We start from the raw sequence: 18,581 nt of genomic DNA, 5'->3' as shown, positions 1-18,581 counted from the left end.
AGACTGGTGAGATATTAAGGGTTGTAGTCATAAGTTATGTGTTTCCTACCCCTTTACACTCACAGTAAACCTGTATTGCCTTCAAGTAAGTCTTTGGAGTTCCTTTGCAAATACAGTACAAGTTCCTATGCAGAGTCCCCCCACCCCCAATTGCAATGTCATGGCTTTGCAGTAGGCTGTTTGGCCACCATGCTTTGTCTTGTGGGTGGCATATGCGGGGGGGGGTGTACCTGTCTTCTCCTTTTCAGGCTCTTCATCGAGGCTCTGGCAGCCGTATGTGCCCATGGAGGAATGCCCAGAACACCAGCAGTCTGCGTCTCAATTATTCGTCCCTGGGCATTGACAGCCCTAAATATTGGTAGCACTCACTTTACCATCCAGCCGCTGTAGCTGTCAGTTTCTCATAGCATTTACCAGGCTGCTGACCGTGGGGCTGGACTGTATGTCTTTGTCTTCCGGCCATACCTGAATGGTAAAGTCTAATGCATCAGTACTTAATGCCGAGCATGCATGAGGCCTAAGGCGTCAAGGAAAAATGTTGCCTATATTAGATTTCTGGCTTGGAATTTTTTTTAAAAAAATATTTAAACAGTGTATGGGCTAGATCTGAAAGAAAGTTTCAGGGTTTTATTTACTTCAATATTTACTGTACTCGGCTAAATGCATCTCTTATCCCCTACAGGCATGCAAAGCGTCTCTTAGGTCAAATCGTGGACCGCTGTCGAAATGGGCCTGGTTTTCACAGTGAAATGGATGGCAACAGCACTGTCCAAGAGATCCTTATCCCAGCATCTAAAGTTGGCTTAGTTATTGGCAAGGGGGGAGAGACCATCAAACAGCTGCAGGTAAAAGGTCCTGCCCCATGTTTTGCCAAAAAAACTCCAGCACAGCATGGGTTAATGTGACTTTTATCCTTGGGTCCATTATCAGCACCACCCCCCCCCCCCCATTGCCCTTTTCCTTATCCATACCATTTTGCTAATAGTTCAGCTCTGCAGCAGGTATAAGTGTGTGTAATTATACTCAGTGTGGAGCATTTCTTTGTGGGATGTTAATATTCAGAAGAGTGCAGACTGCTGCTAATTAGCACTTAATTCCCGGTACCTCAGTACCTTTTAAAAGTGCTTTTTATTTCTTAAATTTCTATTTTAGTTCCTCTTCTGTTTTAGCTTAAAAAAAAAAATGAATTCTCATTTAGAGTGCATAGTATAAATGCAGCTTCAAGCGGGCGAGTGACTGATATTAATCGCTATTTCCAGTTATGCGATAAGCCATCTGCAAAATAAGTGTAAGAATTCACTCTTAACGCACATTAGACAGGTACTCAAAATGTCACTGATTTGATTAATGGCTACAATGTATTGCTTTCTTGAAGCTGATAGACAAGTAAGCCCTCGCCTACTTGGGTTACTATGGTGAAAACATTAAAAATAAGGTATTTTAAATTTTACCCATTCCTTGTAAGAAAACAAATTCTCTACAGTGGGAATTGTACTTGGAATTGTTGAATTGTAGAACAATAATTAGCTTCAGGTCTTTAAATGAGGAATTAGTTGGTTTAGACGCCGGCATGTTGGTGCTGCCTGCTTCTGGCACAGAAGCTGGACCTTTTGTGGCTTTGGAATGGCTGCTGCAAAGTAAGTATGGATCTAATATAGATCTTAGTGTATGGGGTTAAGGTTTCTTTTAGGGTTAGTTTTTAAGGATTTAAAAAAGGACAATAAGGCTGGTTTCACATATCTGCGGCCGCTGGAGTCTGATGCGGTTCTGTTTACCGGTTCAGGTGCAATTCAGGTGCAAATTTTTACCCGAAATCACACCTGAACGGGATTGAAAAGGCCATATGTTGATTTTTTTTTTTTTTTTTGTTTTTGTTTTTGTTTAGATCAGCCAGAGGGCTGAACGGATTCCCCCATTCACGCATAGGTGGTGGTGGTGGTAATGCTCCCTGCTGAGCTATTGTATTATGACAGTGAGGACTCCTTCACTGTCAGAATACACTGATCAGCTCACTGAACAACTCTGCAGCCCGTTGGCTGCGTGCGCTGTTTGAACAAATATTTACTAGTAGTCCTGTTCAAGAACAGTCGATCATTAGAGCAACTCCTCTCGAATGGGAAAGGCCAAAGATTGATCAAAATTCAGCCAGTCCCTGCTGAACCGGCTGATCTTTGGATAAAACATGCTCCAGACCTGCTGCCAACCCAAACACCACCCACACCCCCATATAACATCTGGTAGGAGATCTCCTGTCTTATTTTGAAAATGCCCACACAGCTGCGTCATTCATTCACAGTGATCTGTGAATGAGAGCACTACATGTACCGTTGGCCGTTGCGGCTGATGGCTTGTAGTTCTCAAACTGCGAGCACTCTTGTAGTTCATTCACAGGCCCTGCAGCTTATAAACAGCCAGCACTATTTGGATGTATGGGCTGACAAGTGCATACCCCCCCCCCAAAAGGTGAGCTTTAGCCTTTAATATCCATGCTATTTTCTAGGTTTATTGTTTCAATACAGATATTTGAAGAATAAACTAGTTTTTTGCTGGTCCTTGCGACCGGCATGTTTACTATGGGCAGACGGCTGTATTTCCCTGTGGCTTCACAGCCAGCTTTCCACTGCACACACACGAGCTGCGCTGCACCTTGTAAATGGTCCCACAGCCTTCTGAGACCTGTGACGTGTCCCAGAAGGTTGTTGGGGCGGAGGGGTGTTGAGGTGAATTTCCGATGGATCCGCTGAGGCAATCCAACCGGAAGTGAGAGTGGGTACCTGTTGAATCCAGGTTTGATAACTGTTGAGACAAGATATCTGTCACTGAAGGAGTGCATTGTTTTTAGTGGGTTGAAGAACTCGTAGACTTGCATTGTGAGCAGTAGTAAATCATAACCATTGTTTTAGCATTGCAAATCTGGACTTAGAACCTGTATTCAGCAAATATGACTGCCTATATGTACATATCTAATTACATATTACACCTAAAATCAAGTTTTTGTTTTTTTTTTTTTTGTTTTTTTGTTTTTTTGTTTTTTTTTTTTTTTTTGTTTTTTTTTTGTTTTTGTTTTTTTAAATCTTTTCACTAAGGGTCGGTTCACACTGGGACGACTTGGGATCCGACTTGTACGCCCTCAAGTCGCCCGAAGTCGCCCCAGAAAGAGATTCACATTTAAGTGAATGGGAGCGTCTTAATATACACTACTGAAGTCGCTCCGACTTCAGAGCGTACTCCCTGTACTACTTTGATCCGACTTTGATCCGACTTCAGCCTATTGACTATCATTGAAGTCGGATCAAAGTCGGATCGCCGTCTCGCATGATCCGACTTCGGCATGCGACTTGTGCTCAGATGATCTTGAGGGGGAACTCCGCGCCAAATTTTAAATAAAAATCCGGCATGGGTTCCCCCTCCAAGAGCATACCAGGCCCTTGGGTCTGGTATGGACCTTGAGGGGAACCCCCTACGCCAAAAAAACGGCGTCGGGGGTCCCCCAATCCATACCAGACCCTTATCCGAGCACGCAGCCCGGCCGGACAGGAATGGGGGTGGGGGACGAGCGAGCGCCCCCCCCCCCCCCCATCCTGAACCGTACCAGGCCGCATGCCCTCAACATGGGGGGGTTGGTGCCTTGGGGGAGGGGGGCGCGCTGCGGCCCCCCCACCCCAAAGCACCTTGTCCCCATGTTGATGAGGACAAGGGCCTCTTCCCGACAACCCTGGCCGTTGGTTGTCGGGGTCTGTGGGCTTATCGGAATCCGGGAGCCCCCTTTAATAAGAGGGCCCCCAGATCCCGGCCCCCCACCCTATGTGAATGAGTATGGGGTACATCGAACCCCTACCCATTCACCTAGGGAAAGTGTCAATTTAAAAAAAAACACTACACAGATTTTTAAAGTAATTTATTAGACAGCTCCGGGGGTCTTCTTCCGACTTCGGGGGTCTCTCCGGTTCTTCTCCGCGCTCTCCGGGTCTTCTGCCGGGCTCCTCCGCTATTTTCTGCTCTTTTGCCGCTCTTTTGCTATAGCGGAGGAGCCCGGTCTGCTGCCTTCTTCTCTTCGGGGGTCTCTCCGGTTCTTCTCCGCGCTCTCCGGATCTTCTCCGCGCTCTCCGGATCTTCTGCCGGGCTCCTCCGCTATTTTCTGCTCTTTTGCCGCTCTTTTGCTATAGCGAAGGAGCCCAGTCTTCAATCTTCTGCCTTCTGCCCTCTTCTCCTGATGTTGACACGACGCTTTCTGGGGCTGGAATGCACTCTGAGCGCTCCGCTCTGACTTATATAGGTGGTGACCACGCCCCCTTATGCCGTCACAGTCCCTGGGCATGCTGGGACTGTGACGTTTTATGGGGCGTGGTCATCACCCAATGACCACGCCCCCTTATGCAGTCATAGTCCCAGCATGCCCAGGGACTGTGACGGCATAAGGGGGCGGGGTCACCGCCTATATAAGTCAGAGCAGAGCGCACAGAGAGCATTCTAGCCGGAGAGAGCGTCGTGTCAACATCAGAAGAAGAGAAGAGGGCAGAAGACGGAAGACCGGGCTCCTCCGCTTTAGCAAAAGAGCGGCAGAAGAGAGCGGAGGAGCCCGGAGGAAGATCCGGAGAGCGTGGAGAAGAACCGGAGAGACCCCCGAAGTCGGAAGAAGACCCCAGGAGCTGTCTAATAAAATACTTTAAAAATCTATGTAGTGTTTTTTTTTAAATTGACACTTTTTCCCTAGGTGAATGGGTAGGGGTACGATGTACCCCATACTCATTCACATAGGGTGGGGGGCCGGGATCTGGGGGCCCCCTTATTAAAGGGGGCTCCCGGATTCCGATAAGCCCTCCGCCCGCAGACCCCGACAACCAACGGCCAGGGTTGTCGGGAAGAGGCCCTTGTCCTCATCAACATGGGGACAAGGTGCTTTGGGGGGGGGGGGGGGGGGCCGCAACGCGCCCCCTCCCCCAAGGCACCAACCCCCCATGTTGAGGGCATGCGGCCTGGTACGGTTCAGGAGGTGGGGGGGGGGGGGCGCTCGCTCGTCCCCACTCCCATTCCTGTCCGGCCGGGCTGCGTGCTCGGATAAGGGTATGGATTGGGGGGGACCCCCCACGCCGTTTTTTCGGCGTAGGGGGTTCCCCTCAAGGTCCATACCAGACCCAAGGGCCTGGTATGCTCCTGGAGGGGGAACCCATGCCGGTTTTTTATTTAAAATTTGGCGCAGAGTTCCCCCTAAAGATTCATACCAAACACAGTGGCGGGGATCCAAGTCGGATCCCCGTTCATTGAAAGTCGGACACATGTCGCAGGGCAAAGTCGGATCCAAAGTAGGACGGCTGTCGTGTTGCCCCAGTGTGAACCGACCCTTATTGTTTACTTCAAGTTTATTTGTGCTGGTCTGATGCACAGATAAGAACACAGTCTTCTGCATCTTCATCTGTGTATCGGACCCACATGGAAGTTTACTCAGGGATGCATGTGGAGATTTGTACAGGTCTATGCAGCTGGCTGCATGTCATTGATTTGAACAGACTTCCTGCATGGGTCTGCACAGAAAACGGTAGTCTCTTTGCATGGTTGGACGGTGTACAGATCCATACGCCTGTGTAAAAAAAGCCTTAGGCCCCCTTCACACCGGTGGGTCGATTGGGTCTGCCTGTTAATTTTTCAGGCGGACCCGATCGGACCATCCATTGCCCTCTATGGAGCGGCGGATGTCAACAGACATGTTTGTTTACACCCGCCAACATCTAATTCTGTCTGCTAAAGACCGATGGATGAGGGATCTGTTCCCCAACCATCTGGCAGGTCGGATGGATGACAGTTTGGATGTAAACAGACAGGGCGTCCGTTTCCATCTGAACACCCATAGAGGAAAGCGGGCTGTGTGCGTGTCTGCTCTGGAGCGGAGACAGACCTTTTGTCCGCCTGCTCAGTGGAAATTAGCGGACAGATCCCCCACCTGAGCAGGAGGATCCTCTGGCCAAGTCTGCCCATGTGTATGTATAGTGTACACTTTAAAAAACAAAAAAAAAAGGTTCTAGATAAGGTAGGGAAGGCTTGGAACCCCTGCCAGATTTTTTTATGGAATGGGAAATGTCATAAAACCGGGATAAAGAAGAAATCTTCTAGAGGGAATTCATGTTAGTTGACAACCCTCATTTGTGGATTAAGAAAAGTCAGCTGCAGCATACAGGGCACAGCAATAGGTTTGCTTTAATGGCCCCCATGAATTTGGCAACGTACACGCTCCTTTAGTCCCCCACTACTTTGGTAATCTGCTAAGATTAACATTATTTCTGGGCCTTTAGGAGCTCATGTTTATTTTTTTCCCCCCTCCATGTGACAGCACTGGTACTTGGCCCAGCACTGTCCCATGGGAATGTCCTCGGCTTCAAGGGCTGAACAGAGTGGAGGGGGGAGCAAAAGAAAGGTGAGTGTATGTAGCTGGGGAGGAAGGCATTAAAGGGAACCTGCTGTTTTGCCTTTTGTTGGCAACACACGTTTTCTTTAAAGTAGATCTTTAAATTTTTAGTTTATGTCTTGCTATTATTCATACAAAGTTATTAGAAAAATGAAATGCTTAACTTTCCTGGTAACTTCTTACATTAAAGACACAAGGCCTAGGCATTTGGTCACATGATCTCTGGTGAAGGGAAGGGTTGGAGATCAGACTTGGCTGATCATCCAGTTGAGCAGAGATCACACGGTCAAATGTCTTGGCTTTTGATTGTTTTAAACATTTTTGAAGACCGCCTGAAGCAGGTCAGGAAAGGAAAGTGCTTCAGCTTTTTATTAGTTTCTATATGCACTGTTAACATAGTTTTGTGTCTTTAGAGATTAGGTTCATTTTTAAGTGGTTGGTTTCAAGGAACCTTTTGTGGGGTTATTTGAGTAAGCTGTATGGTGACTCTGTAGCTAACACCATTACTTAGGTGACATTTGTCTGTCTGATGGCTGTCTGTCTGTCACTTCTTAAACATCTCATTTCATGACACTTGCTCTCATGTTGCAGGAGAGGACTGGTGTTAAAATGATCATGATCCAAGACGGCCCATTACCAACAGGTGCAGACAAACCCCTTCGGATCACAGGAGACCCTTTCAAAGTGCAGGTGTGTGAGCTTTGTGAGACTGACCAATAGCAAAGCTTTGATTACTGAAAGCTGAACTCTTAGACAAGCGACTTTATATATGTGTATGGTCTTGCCTGCAAAAAAAAATTGTAATTCTGTTCAGCCAGTCTCCTGATCCAGGCAGCCTTGCCAAACAGCATAGCCAAGTCAGTGATGTCACTTTTTCAAATACCGTTAAAGGGCAACTCTCTAGATTTGGCTTAAAGGCAAGCAGAAGGCTGTTTTTTTTTTTTTTCTCTCTAAAACTGTAGTGGGTTTTTAAGGGAACTGATTGGCCTCTAGTGCTGTCCCTCCCTGTTCTTGTCTGATGCTGCTTTGGGGATGACAGGAAGCTAATATATAGGCTTAAATAGTTTTTCTTCTCCCACTGCAGTATGGGAGAAGGAAAAGGACAAATATTCCTGTTGTGGGTATCAAGAACAGTTTTCCTATCGATGCTACTAAAAGTCCTTACATCTAAGATCTGAGCACTGTTACTTCTCTGAGGATTCCCATAGTGGGAGAGATTGCAGCACTGAACAAAGAATTAGAGCACGCCAGAAAGTGGAAACAAAGGAAAAGGCCAAGGGGGCTAGAGCAGTGTGGATGATGAATGTTGTGGCCTGAGTCAGAGCAGCAGATGCTGTGTACAACACTGTCATGATGGTGAGACCCCAGATGCAGCAGCACAGAGGTAGTAGATGGGGGAACTGCCTGCTTTTACATATGGAGTAGGCATTAGATTTACTGGCAAGAGCAAACCTGGCAGGTGGGGAGGGGGGTGACGCTAAAGGTATGCACAGATGAAAAAGAAAAAAAAAACGTGGGTATGTGGCCTATGTTTCTTGTACATTTTTAAAGGTTGGGTAGGAGGTGTCAATTCAAATCATTGACTTTTTTTTATTTTGGTAAGAGCAGAATTCTGGATCTCAATTCTGCTACTGCCAATATGGCAGCCTGATATAGTAGTAACACGCTTTTAAGCCAGCCTGATTGCATCCCCCTAATAAAATAATATGTTTTACAAGGCCTCATGGGACGTGTAGTTCCTGACAGCTGGAGGGCTGTAGTTTGGAGATCCCTGCAATATAGAAACACTGTAGTGTACACTGCAGTAACACTGTAGTATATTACTTGCTGTTTTATGACCAGAAAGCTGTTTTTCTGGCAATGGTCGTGGACTTAAAGCTCAATTCCATCTAAAACTTTTTTTTTTTTTTTTTAAAGCTGAACTACACCACATCTGAGCACCAAAAGCGTTAATATTTAAAGCAAACTCCCCCATCCATCCATGTCTCTGTGTTTTATTTGGCTGGGAAATCACTTTGAAAAACACACCTGAGCATTTCTGCCTGTGGCAATCTTGAGTAAGGGCAGATGATTCATATAGCATTTACTTCCTGGAATCTATCTGCCCTTAGCTCAAGCATGCAGGCAGGAGGGTGTGCTTAGCTGAGAAAAGCCCCTCCTCTCCTCAGCTCTTGAAGACTCCTGGGCTCTATGACCTCATTTGCCTAGGCCAGAAACCAGGCAGTAACTGAAGAAATGTAATTTTAAAAAGTTTAAAACAAGTAAATATAATATACCTTCCTGTCTATTTACTAATGCTAGCAGGATAAAGTTTAAAAAAAAAAATCCCACTTTTGAGAGAGTTAAGTTTAGGATGGTACGAAAGGATTAGAACCCCTATCTTTTCTTTCCATTACCTGTCTCCATTGTCTTGCTGGGATAGGAAGTGATGGGAAAGGAGAGAGGGTGGGGGTGAAAATAATGGAAGGATTAGGACCTTTGTCGTGTTTTTACTGTCTTTTTTCCCCCAGTAACAATCGCTTAACTCAGTTTTTTATTCAGCTATCACAGTGACAGGAAGTGAAGTTCTCCAACAGGGTCACAGACAGTGATATGAACTCGCAGAAGTAGTCTTTAGTTTTGGGGTGAAGTTGTGATTTAAGTAAAATGGTATGCACATGCTCTGTATAAGAACACATGCCTTAGCCTGCATGAATGCTGATGCATGCCTACACCATAGATGACCACCAAGGCAGGGCTAATGAGGAACGAAAAGAAGCCAATGTTCCGTAGACCTTTCTTGTTGATGATAGTGAGCCACTATTTAGTGTATGCCAGGGCCTTAGGAAAACTATAACCATTTAAGTTACAAAGACTATAACAGAACATGTAAAAAAGATAATTAAGGCTGCAAAAACTGAAAATGATTCACAGGTTGCAAAAGAGAATAGGACAGGACCCCAATGCATTCTTCCAATTTGTTAACAAAAAGGTCAGGTTTGAGCAGGTGCATCTCAAAAAATTAGAAGATCATCAAAAAGTAAATTTATTTCAGTAATTCAATTCAAAAAGTGAAACTCGTATATTATATAGATTCATTACACACATTGTTCTATTTCATGCATTTTTTTTCTTTTAATTTTGATGTTTATGGCTTACAGCTGGTGAAAACCCAAAATTCAGTATCTCAGAAAATGTAAATATTACATAAGACCGATTAAAAAAAAAAAAAGATTTTTTAATACAGAAATTTTGGCTTACTGAAAAGAGTAAGTCCATGTATGCATGAATTACTGCATCAATGCAGCGTGGCATGGAGGTGATCAGCCTTTGGCACTGCTGAAGTATTATGGAAGCCCAGGTTACTTGGATAGTGGCCTTCAGCTCATCTGCATTGTTGGGTCTGGTATCTTATCATCTTCCTCTTGACAATACCCCACAGATTCTCTATGGGGTTTAGGTCAGGTGAGTTTGCTGGCCAATCAAGCACAGTGATACTGCAATCATTAAACCAGGTATCGGTACTTTTAGCAATGTGGGCAGGTGCAAAGTCGTGCTGGAAAATAAAATCAACATCTCCATAAAGCTGGTCAGCAGAGGGAAGCATGAAGTGCTCTAGAATTTCCTGGTAGAGGGCTGCACTGACTTTGGATTTGATAAAACACAGTGGACCAACACCAGCAGATGACATGGCTCCCAAAATCATCATCACTGACTGGAAACTTCACACTTGACCTCATGAAACTTGGATTCTGTGCCTCTCCAGACTCTGGTACCTTGATTTCCAAATTAAATTTACTTTCCTCCAAAAAGAGGACTTTGGATCACTGAGCATTAGTCCAGTCCTTTTTTCTTAGCCCAGGTAAGATGCTTCTGATGTTGTCTCTGGTTCAGGATTGGCTTGACACAAGGAATTGCTACATATCCTGGATGGATATGTCTGTGTGGTGGCTCTTGAAGCACGGACACCAGCCATAGTCCACTCCTTGTTAATCTTCCCCAAATTCTTGAATGGCGTTTGATTCACAATCCTCTCAAGGCTGCGGTTAGCCCTTTTGCTTGTGAACATTTTTTCTACCACTTTTTTTTCTTTTTTTTTTTTCCTTCCACTCAACCTTCCATTAATATGCTTGGAGTTAATTAGCTGATTAGAGTGTGACACCAGGAGTCTACAAAAAATTGGAACACTCCTATGGCCATATCCGTATGGGGTTAAATTTAGAGGAAAAAATGAGGTGCCAAACCGCTCTAAATCGGACTTTCCAGGCAAAATGGACGAAAGTATAATAAAATTAAATTTTATTCAGCAAATCATTACAAACAAGTCAAGTACAGAGAAGTTTAAAAAAACATACAAATCAGAAGAAGGGGACTAGGAGGGAGGAGCCGGATGTGGGCGTCTAGTTGGGTCCGACGCTAATCCTGGGATGCCTGGCGCCACTCCACCCCCCCACCCCGGACATCCCTGACCGAAGTCCGGCATTCTCTGGGCATGTTCGGAGCAAGTGAAGTGAGCATCTGTCTCAGCTGCAAGGGAGACACGCTGAATCAAGCCCTCGACGGGCACACCGACACTCTCTCGAGGCTGATGCTGTGATCTACATCAGAGCAGATAAGCCCTTATCCTTATCCACAGTGGGAAGTAGCTCTTGGAGTCTGCAGCGCGGCTTTAAAATCAATTGTGTAGACAGAATGGACAGTGTGATCGCAGCTTTTGACCCCTGAATAGACCTGAATAGACCATTGAGTAATTTGGGTGCAAACTATATGTATAAGATCGGTGTTCCTGAGCTCAAATGGCCTATTAAAGAGGGATCTTATCGGGTCTTCTCGGACTTTTCCTATAGAGCTCCTTTAATATCATACAATCTACACAGCCAATGGCATTTGTATAGTCCGCCAAGAGGCTAATAAGCATGACCCCCTATCTTAACCGGGGACCCCCCCAGTGGTTTGTCTACCCACTATACACTCAATAAGCTCTCCTAGAGCAGGGTTTAACAGGGGAGATCCTGTCCCTGATGGTTTCGGAAGGAGAGTGGGTAGAAGGGAGTAATTAGTGGTGTACAACCTTGGACAACCCTGAACAACCTTGTGAAATCAGGTCTCTATCCGAATTATAGTAGATAGGAAAAAAAAAAGAGGGGGAAATCAGGGAAGGGGGGGCCACATCTAACCCTACTAGAACAAGTGTAAGCCTGGGCACCATTAGAAAATACATGGTCCATGATAGCGGCAAAGAAAGCCCGGGAAAGGCAACCGGGTCTAAAAGTAAAACACCAGAGTGCCCACCCAAAATTAGTACGAGAAGACAGCTGGCTGAGATCGATACCCACATCGCAAGCACTGAGATAATAGAAGAAGCATTAATGGAACCCCAGCAAAAAAAAACAACTCCCAACAAAGATCGAAATGGCAGAAATGTTTGCAAGGTTGGAAACTTCGATAAAAGGAGAAATTGAAACAGTGCGTGGAGATATGAGCTACATCCTAAAAAGAGTAGAAGATGTGGAAACAACGATGGATAGACAAGGGGCTGAGATAAAAGGTCCCAAACACCAGATGGAAGAGATTCAGCGAGAACAGAGAAATTTACTGTACAGACTGGAAGACCAGGAGAACCGTAATAGAAGGAAAAATCTACGGATTAGAGGCCTTCCAGAGACACATGGTGAAAAAGAGAACCTACAAGAAAAAATTGATCAAATCTTTGGAGGCCTGTTAAATCCACTTCATAACAGCTTTAAAATTAACTTGTATTTACCTCAGTGCTTCCCACTCCCTAGTTTAGTAAGGATAAGCAAAGCCTTCCTCATTACACAAAAAAACAAGATGTCTGGGTTAAACATAATGTAATACAATGTAAGGGGTCTCAATTCCCCCATAAAATGTGCGAACATAGTGGGCGAATTGAAATCTCTTAAAGCAGAGGTGGTTCTGTTACAGGAGACGCACCTTTTTCTAGGCAAGAGCCAGAGAATTCTTTCCAGAGACTACCCGACGTGGATTCCCCAACCAGGGGAGCAAAAGGAGTTGCGATTGGTTTCGCAAAGGAAGTTAGGTTAACGCTAGAGTAGAGAATGACTGACCCAGAGGGACGGTTTCTGTTCTTAAAAGGTAAACTTAACGGGTTAGATTGCTCATTAGCAAACGTGTATGGCCCGAACAACAACCCTAGCAGGTACCTACTGGGAATCCTCTCAAAGTTTGAGGCTTTTAAGAAGGGGGGGGGCATCATAGCAGGAGATTTCAATCTGTGTCTTGAGCCAGGGAAAGATAGTATGTCGCGTGCCCGGGGGACTGGAGGGGTATGGAGGCTGCAACACTTTAATGTAAGAGACTATACTTTTCTACTCCCCCGTACATGCAACATACTCTAGACTAGACTTTTTTTCTATTGGAGCATTGGCTCCTCGAGGAGGTGGAGGGCACAAACATAGGCTCAATGACGTTTTCTGACCACGCGCCTGTGAGTTTACAGTTGAAAATAGGTAAACGTAAAAATTTGCGCAACAATTGGAGATCAAACGAAGACCTCCTCCACGATAGAGAAACAGACAAGCGAATTAAAGGAGAACTGGAATTCTACTTTAAAACAAACGTGTCGGGCGAGACATCTGAAGCTATAGTTTGGGAGGCTCACAAAGCATATATCAGAGGTATCTTAATGATGGTGGGCTCAGAAAAAAAAAAGAAGACAGGTGAAGGACAAACTAGTCCTACAAAAAGAAATCTATGACCTAGAACAACAACATAAGTTAACAGGGGATGGAGAGATACTGGTGGGCCTATATAGGAGACGAGAGGCTATGTGGGAGCTAATTGAACAAGAAAACCGAAAGTTATACAACCTCGTGAAAAAAGAAAGATACCTAGGCGGTAATAGACCTGGTAAATTCCTGGCAAAGGCCTTAAGTAAAAAGAAAAACAATAACTATATTGACAAAATAAAAACTACACAGGGGAGATCAGTTATAAAGATACAGATATTGCAACAACTTTCCAGGAATATTATGGGGGGTTATAGGTATCCTATAAATAAAAATGATACTCTGGAGGAGAGGAAAAAGAAACGAGTGAAAATGAAAAACTATTTAAAAGATATTGGAATGGTTAAAATAACTGAAAGGGAACAAACCTCCTTAGAGGCCCCCATAACCGAGGACGAAGTAAGAAAGGCACTCAAGGAAATGCCTGTAGGTAAAAGTCCAGGTCCTGATGGGCTGACGGTACTGTACTATAGAAAAATATCAGGATTATTTAATACCCAAAATGTGCTCTTACATGAATGATATTGGGGATAAAGGGGAAATGAGGAGAGAAGCATTGGTAGCTAATATAGCCATTATCCTTAAAGAAGATAAAGATTGTACACTATGCTCCAGCTACAGACCCATCTCGCTCCTAAATGTGGATACGAAATTATTCGCAAAAGTGATCGCGGAAAGATTGAAACAAATAATAAACAAGATCATACATCCAGACCAGGTCGGGTTTATATCGGGAAGGGAGGGACGTTATAATAGTATTAAAACCCTCTTGGCAGTACAGAAAATCAAAAAGAGTGGAGCCCCGGGTCTATTTCTGTCAATAGACGCTGAAAAAGCGTTTGACAGAGTAGACTGGGACTTCATGATGGGTACACTGGAGGAGATCGGCCTCGGGGATAGGGACTGTAGATGGATGGGACACTATATTCCAGACCTTCAGCGAGAGTGAGGATAAATGGGGTCCTGTCGGAGCCTTTTGAAATATACAATGGCACAAGACAGCGTTGCCCACTCACCCCGCTGTTGTTTGTGTTAGCCCTTGAACCCCTTCTCTCTAAGATCAGGCAGAACCTGGACATCAGTGGGGTAACGATTGGTAAAGATGAGTATAAACTAGCTGCCTTTGCGGATGATATCTTGCTTTATGTAACACGCCCGAGGATTTCCCTCCTGAATATTATGTCTGCTTTATCAGAATACGGGAAGCTATCCAACTTTAAAGTTAACCCGACCAAATCGGAAACACTGGACATTAACATTAGTAAAACTAGAGACTACTCATACCAAAAACACTTCCCCTTTTTGTGGGGGAAAAAAGAATTAAATTATTTAGAGGTCAAAATCACTACATCAATACTTTTCTAGGCAAACTGTATGCCCCTTCTCAACGAGATAAAGCAAGAACTAAATAGAATCTCATACAGACAGCTATCCTGGGCAGGGAGAATAAATATATATAAAATGGTAATACTGCCTTAAATTACATACAAAATGCAGATGCTTCCAATAACGCTCCCACAAACATACCTTAGAAGTTTACACACAATGTTTTTAAGATTTATTTGGAGAGGAAAAACGCCTCGCTTGAAATTTACACAATTGACAAAAGCTAAGGGCACGGGGGGCACCAGATATTCTTAAGTATTACGAGGCTATAGCCCTGGCAAGGGTAATAGACTGGGTTAAAAATAATTTAGAAAAACACTGGGTAAAAATGGAAAATAAAATTGGTGAAACTAAACTGAATAAAATATTATGGATTCCACCTCACTTAAGAAAATGTAGAATTGAAACACAAGATATCACAAGACACGCACTCAACATTTGGGACACATTGCACAAAAGGGAGCACTGGGGGTTTAACTCATCTCTAATTCCACTTAAGGATTCAGATTACTTTGCACCAGGGAAAGAGGAGTGGTTTGGCAAGTGGATATTGGAGGAAAACGCCCAACTAAAAGATGTAATGTGCCAGGATAAAATATGCACATTCCAGGAGCTCAAAGACAGGAAAAATCTGTTAGTCATTAATACTTGGAGGTACAACCAATTGAGCCACTTTATAGACTCACTCCCGAAGCCAATTAGATCAGCAGACAACCTACTCCCACTAGAGAAAATCTGTATTGATAAAAACAGGAGGGGGGGGGTTCTCTAAGATCTATAAAGCTTTAATAGGGCTGGGGAACATAGAAGTCTCGGCTTTCATTGGGAAATGGGAGAAGGAACTGGAAAGGAAGCTTACAGACCCAGAAGTGTGGCTGATACTGAGGAGAGCAACCGCTACCCCGGTTAATTGTAAAATATTGGAGTCAAACTTTAAGTGTCTGGCCAGAATGTACATGACCCCTGATCGTACACATAAATACCAGAAGGAAACTTCACAATCTTGCTGGAGGGGTTGCAAGTGACTAGGGTCAATGGCCTATATTTGGTGGTTCTGTCCGGAAATCAAGATATTCTGGAGGGAAGTGAGAGGATTCATTAAAGATATCACCAGCATTAACATACCTGACGACCCTTGGGTATGTCTATTCCATAAGAGCGAAATGCCCACAAAAACTTATCTGAAAACGCTACTACCATATCTTACAGTTGCGGCCAAAAGTCTAATACCAAGGTACTGGCAAAAGAAAGGAAGACCCACGATGAGGGACTGGTTTATCAAAATCAACGATATTCATAGCTTAGAATACCTAAGATTCAGCGAAGGGTTAAAAACGGCGGCCTTCGAAGTGGAGGGCATGGGTGGAGTTTAAGGACTCCCTAAGAGCCGCTGAGATATGGGCTATTTAGCTTAGAGACCTGGTCTTCGTTTCGTGGTGAAAAAGGGTTTAGGGGAGCAGATACTGGTGTAGACAAGAGGAGTTTGGTGTGGGAGAGGGGGGAAACAAGCGAGGTACGGTCGAGGGTTCCTCTGATTAAAAAGTAGAGAAAGTGTGTAATACATGGATGCTAACATTGGCAAAGTTTTGATTCCCCTTCTACACGGTTGATACTCTGATGTTCATTTGGGAGATTTTCTTGTGGGGATAGTTTTGTGCTGACAAGATAGTGAGACCTGTTCTTTCCAACAAGGAGGGGGGCGTCTCGGGTTGGGTTTAAAGTGGGAAACGTGTAATAAATGTTTGCTTGTGTTATACTTGTCTTGTAAAAATGCAGATTAAAATTTGCCACTATGATGTGACGAAATGATGGGATGAATTTGAATCTTAAATAAATGAAAGATGACTCCCGGAAAAATACCTTGCTGACGTGGCAAAAAAAAAATTAAACATACATAATGATCGTAAATATATGGCGTGAACAAAAGGTTGACACCAAATAGACAGTAGTGAGCCCTGTACATTAACGCGTTTCGCTATTTTGCTTCATCAGGACACACTCAGGGGTTGTTGGAAGGAACAGGTCTCACTATCTTGTCAGCACAAAACTATCCCCACAAGAAAATCTCCCAAATGAACATCAGAATAACAACCGTGTAGAAGGGGAATCAAAACTTTGCCAATGTTAGCATCCATGTATTACACAATTTCTCTACTTTTTAATCACAGAGGAACCCTTAAAAAAACAAAAACTTTCCAGTCTCAGGGAACCCCTACTAAGTGTTACTATATCTACAACTCATGATACATTAGTGTGATAGTCAGTGGGAAGAATGCTCCTTACACTTGTGGTCATTGGGAAGAATTACCCCCTTACAGATAGCTAAAAAGATCAAGAGTGACAGTGGGAACTTATCTGAGAGGCAGAAATTGGTCATTGCTCAAGGAACCCCTAGCAACTTTTGGAGGAACCCTAGTTGAGAAACCTTCCATTAGTGTGATAGTCAGTGGGAAGAATACTCCTTACATTTGTGGACATTGGGAAGAATTATCCCCTTACAGATGGCTAAAAAGATCAAGAGTGACAGTGGGAACTCAAGGAACACCTAGCAACCTCTGGAGGAAACTTAGGGTTTCACGGAACCCTGGTTGAGAAACCCTGATGTATTATGTAGCACAAAGATATGAATACAAATATCTCTTTGCAGATTGTTATTCGCCGGGGATAAACCGTGAAAACCAAGATCATTGGGGGTGGGAGAAGCAAAACCTTTCCCACCGTGTTTTGTCCGCACTATCAAAGACTTAATGTCCACCCACATTGACATACATATGTCTCTTTACGAATGGGATTACTGGCCTATCCTCCAGCTATTGAGGTTAAATACAGCTATGTGGACTCCAAAATATTAAGGCAAGCATCGATAGTATAAGGTTCAAAGTCAACCATGGTACTTCCGTCCATTTTGCCTGGAAGGTCTGAGTCTACAATATTGAATTTTTTCACAATATTCAAATTTTTTGAGATACTGAATTCTGGGTTTTCCCTACCTGTAAGTCATAATCATCAAAATTAAAAGAAAAAAATGCTTGAAATAGATCACTCTGTGTGTAATATATCTATATAATGAGTTTCTCTTTTAGAACTGAATTACTGAAATTAACTTTTTGATGATTTTCTAATTTTTTGAGATGCACCTGTAGGTTCTTTACTAGATATTTTTGGAGTTGGTGACTGAGGACAAAGAGAAGGCAAATATATTAAATACCTTATTCAGCCCTGTGTATACAAAGGAATATAGGGAGGCTCATGTCCTTATTGGGTATAGTATTGATATAATCCCAAATGATCTACAATGCTTCAAAATTGACATGGTCCAGAAACCTTTAGACAAAATAAAGGTAAATGCACCTGGCTTACATCCATGGGTCCTCAAGTCCTGAGTCATGGAGAAAGGGCAACCAAACTGATAAGAAGCATGGAGGAGCTCAGCTATGAGGAAAGATTAGAGGAACTCAATTTTTTCTGTTAAGAAATAGAGATTAAGGGGGATATGATCACCATGCTCATATACATAAATGGTCCATATAGTAAACTCAGTGTAGAGTTATTCACTTTCAGATCATTACAAAGGACAAGGAGGCACTCTTTATGTCTGGAGGAAAAGAAGATTTAAACTTTGCATATGGAAAAGCTGCTTCACAGTAAGAGCTGTGATAATGTAGAAGACTCCCCCCAAAAACTAGCTCTGGCCATCTCAGTAGATTGTGTTAAAGGGCTGGATGCGTTCCTAAATGCACATAATATAATTAGATACAAATTTTTAGAGGTCCTAACACCAGGGGTAGTTGATCCAGGAAATATTCGAATTCCTCCTTGGGGATCAGGAAGGATTTTTTTCCCCCACTGGAGCGAATTGGATCATACTTTATTTGTTTTGTTTTTTTTCCTCTGGATCAACTGTGGGCATAGGATAGTGTATATGGAGGTTTTGTAATTTATTGCACTAGATCAGGGGTCTCAAACTGGCAGCCCTCCAGCTGTTAGGAAACTAAAAGTCCCATGAAGCATTGCAAGGCTGACAGTTACAAGCATGGTTGCATGAT

The 18,581-nt window shown here is 43.7% G+C and overlaps 1 protein-coding gene across 3 annotated transcripts in view; it reads left to right on the top strand.

The window, feature by feature from the left end:
- FUBP3 (far upstream element binding protein 3) overlaps positions 1 to 18,581 on the top strand; it is a 136,674-nt gene that overhangs the window by 60,195 nt on the left and 57,898 nt on the right. For 2 of the 3 annotated variants that reach the window (XM_073600480.1, XM_073600481.1), the window contains 2 exons: positions 683 to 845; positions 6,992 to 7,090. In XM_073600480.1, coding sequence (XP_073456581.1) covers positions 683 to 845; positions 6,992 to 7,090 — 262 coding nt within the window. The remainder of the gene's footprint in view (positions 1 to 682; positions 846 to 6,991; positions 7,091 to 18,581) is intronic. The other variant, XM_073600482.1, reaches the window with a different exon arrangement.

Source organism: Aquarana catesbeiana, linkage group LG09 (assembly GCF_042186555.1).
Source record: "Aquarana catesbeiana isolate 2022-GZ linkage group LG09, ASM4218655v1, whole genome shotgun sequence".
In the NCBI taxonomy this organism is placed as follows: domain Eukaryota; kingdom Metazoa; phylum Chordata; class Amphibia; order Anura; family Ranidae; genus Aquarana; species Aquarana catesbeiana.
This window is presented reverse-complemented; position numbering and strand designations above follow the sequence as displayed.